General features: G+C 37.4%; 1 protein-coding gene across 1 annotated transcript; it reads right to left on the bottom strand.

Annotated features, from left to right (window-relative positions):
- LOC6643162 (heat shock protein 27) lies at window positions 1-1,030 on the bottom strand. The gene has a single exon (XM_002065981.3). It carries the CDS (start codon window positions 875-877, stop codon window positions 410-412), a length of 468 nt encoding a protein of 155 aa, XP_002066017.1. The 5' UTR covers window positions 878-1,030; the 3' UTR covers window positions 1-409.
- Between the last annotated feature and the right edge of the window lie 1,891 nt (window positions 1,031-2,921).

Here is a 2,921-nt window from a genome sequence, read left to right as displayed (position 1 = left end):
TTTTTTTTCATTAATAAATTAAACTTTTTATTTTATTTAACTAACAATTCTTGATGTTTTGTTTCTTTTGGTTAATTACAAAAAAAATCCAATGTTTTGTTCTTGTGACTCTTGCTTAAAAATTAATCGAAATTAAATTAAAGAAAAAAAAAAACCATACATATTAAATCCTTTTCGAAGTGCTCATCAATTTTGATAACTATTTTGTGTTTGTTTTTGTTTTTTATCAAAAGGCAGTGCCCAAACCGAATCAAGATTAAAATGGATAAATCCAAACAACTTCAGAATTAAAAAAAAAAAAAAAAAAAAAAAAAAGAAGAATGCTGAAGAAAACAAAAACAAAAAAAAAAAGAAACACATAAATCTCAAATCTGCCTACTTCTCTATGTATGCTCAGTTATTGTTGGGATTAGTTCTTGATGCTTAAATACGAGGGTCCCACTTGACGGACGTAGACACTCCGCTCATTGCTCAGATATGGGGGACAACGGACGGTGAGGATGCCATCCGAGGAGAGCTCCGACCGTACATCATTCGGATAATATCCGCGGGGCAGCACAAATCGCTTGACAATGTGGCGACCCACAAAGGTGTCACCATCGCGACGCTTCTCGTGTTTGGCCTCCACGACAACAGTGTCCCCGGTGGTCTTCACCGTAATCTCATATGGCTTGAACAGATGCACATCGACATTGGCCTCGAAACCATCTTTGCCGACAATGACACGGCTCAGATCGGGAGCCGAGCCCACTCGGGACAAAGAGCGCTTCCAGTAGGGCAAATGCCAGTCATCCAGATCCCAGTCACGCCACAAACGACGACGATAATCCCAATAATCCCAATCGGTTTCCGTTTTCGTGGCTGGCACTAAAGCCATAATGGTATCCTTGATTCTTTCTATAAAAATGGTTATGGACGCCGCAACGCGTTAAATGGTTCCGTTCCGTTACGTTACGTTACGTTTCGTTACGTTACGTTTCAACGCGTTCTCGATTTGAAATTCAGATGGAAACGTCCGCACGCGATTTTCGTTCGTTGCAAATTAAACTCAATGTTCATAGTGTCTGCCGCTTTTATAGTGACATGAAGTGGACCCGATCACACTGAGTTGGGCTTGAGAGTGGGCTAAGCTAGTGACGTATTTAGTTGGGCTGCCGCCATTCAACTAGCTTTCCAGCCTTGTTTTTTTTTTGTTGTCATTTGTTTGTTTGCTTGATTGTTTCTCATAGTTTTTAATGTTTTTCCAATTGTTTTATCTTGACAAATTGTTGTTGTTGTTGTTGTTATTATTTTTTCCAGTTCTCAATGGGGCGGTAATATCTTTCAGTGGGCAGAAGAATCAACTCAAATCAAAGTCATTTCCTTGAGGCTGAAAACCTAAGAACCAACAGGTGTTTCTTCCGTAAATATTGATTGTAGCCCTGAGGCTAGCAGCTATCATAGATAATATGTTAATATATATCGTAATCAGCACTTAAATGAAACCCTTTTCATAGGTTTTGAATTTGAAAAAGATTTAATATATTTTTCCAATTGAAATGGTAAATGTAAGCTTCTTCATTGAACCTTGAACTTGTGGCAATATATTTTATTTCCTTGAATTCGTAAAAGCAAATCGATTCAATCTCTTACCATAATTGACATTTTCTCTAGGCAAATACCAACCTATCTATAGTTTAGTTAGCTGGTTCAGCTCATTCTCCCATATCGCCAACGCCTATATTCAGACATTCAGAAGTTCGCTGAGCGTTTCAAACCGAGATTCAAACTTAATTACGCAGCAGTTTCCGCTTTTTCAGAAACAAATTAAAAAAACATTTCTTTAGAGGAAGTCCGAAAACGAAAACAAACCAAAAAAAAAAAAAAAAAACAACAACAACAACAAAAAACAGCAAACGGCGCATAATTCTTTTCACTTTTTGACCAAATTTGGGAATGTCTTTTTTTTTTTGTGTATTTCTTCTTTTCAATTTATACGCCATACCTTCATACATACATATGTATATATGTATGTATATTTGTATAGGTAGAAATATAAATCTATGTCTATGTTATGTTGACACAGGAATGATGATTGGGGGAGGGAAGGGGTGGAGGTAGAGGGCGAGTTGTCATAACAAAAGGCAATTTGTAAACGGCTTTTCGGCTATGCGATTTTGCAGTGAAAGATTAGCGAAAACAAGAGGAAGAAGCATTGAACATAACATTTATGGGCCTGACCTGACATCCCCCGAAGCCGAAGCCCTCTACCCGTTTTACCTAATCTCCGGCAGTCGACCTCGAGCCCATGACAACATCATCATCATCAACATCATCATCGCCATCAATATCAATGGGCAGCATGGGCTTGGATTTGGATTTGGGATTGGGATTGGGATTGGGTTTGGGTAGTCAATTCGATTTAATTGGCCCACCCTGTTTTTGTGTAATTGTAATTTGTTGCTGTTGCTGTTGCTGTTGCAGTTGTTTGCTTTTGTCTTTGCGATTGATTTTGCGTGTGTTTTGATAATAATTATAACAACATTGCCAGCAATTTACATGCCAATTGTATTGCTGCTAGTTGTAGGTAAACCTAATAGAGAAGATATATAGATAGATAGATAGATGTATGTATAATAGATCTATCTGTGTATGGGCAATATATTCTATATGGCAAAATGTCTGAGAAATTGAAAAGGGAGATTTAAGATGAGAAATCGTTACACAAGAGGCATAAAACGATCAAGTTATTGCCAATGCGAATACCCTACCTACATTTAATTACAAGTATAGGTAAGTGTATACTTACACTTCGGTGTGATGTGGTTTGTTTCGTGTGTTTCGATTGACTTTTCTGGTACAACATGTTGTTTCCATTTGCTTTTGCTATCTTTAATTTTAAGTAGCTTCATAAATTAGACTGGCGACTTCACTTCTGACAT

The sequence above is a fragment of the Drosophila willistoni genome, assembly GCF_018902025.1.
Source record: "Drosophila willistoni isolate 14030-0811.24 chromosome XR unlocalized genomic scaffold, UCI_dwil_1.1 Seg41, whole genome shotgun sequence".
In the NCBI taxonomy this organism is placed as follows: domain Eukaryota; kingdom Metazoa; phylum Arthropoda; class Insecta; order Diptera; family Drosophilidae; genus Drosophila; species Drosophila willistoni.
Note: the sequence above shows the minus strand (reverse complement) of the source record. Positions and strands in the feature narration are given on the sequence as shown.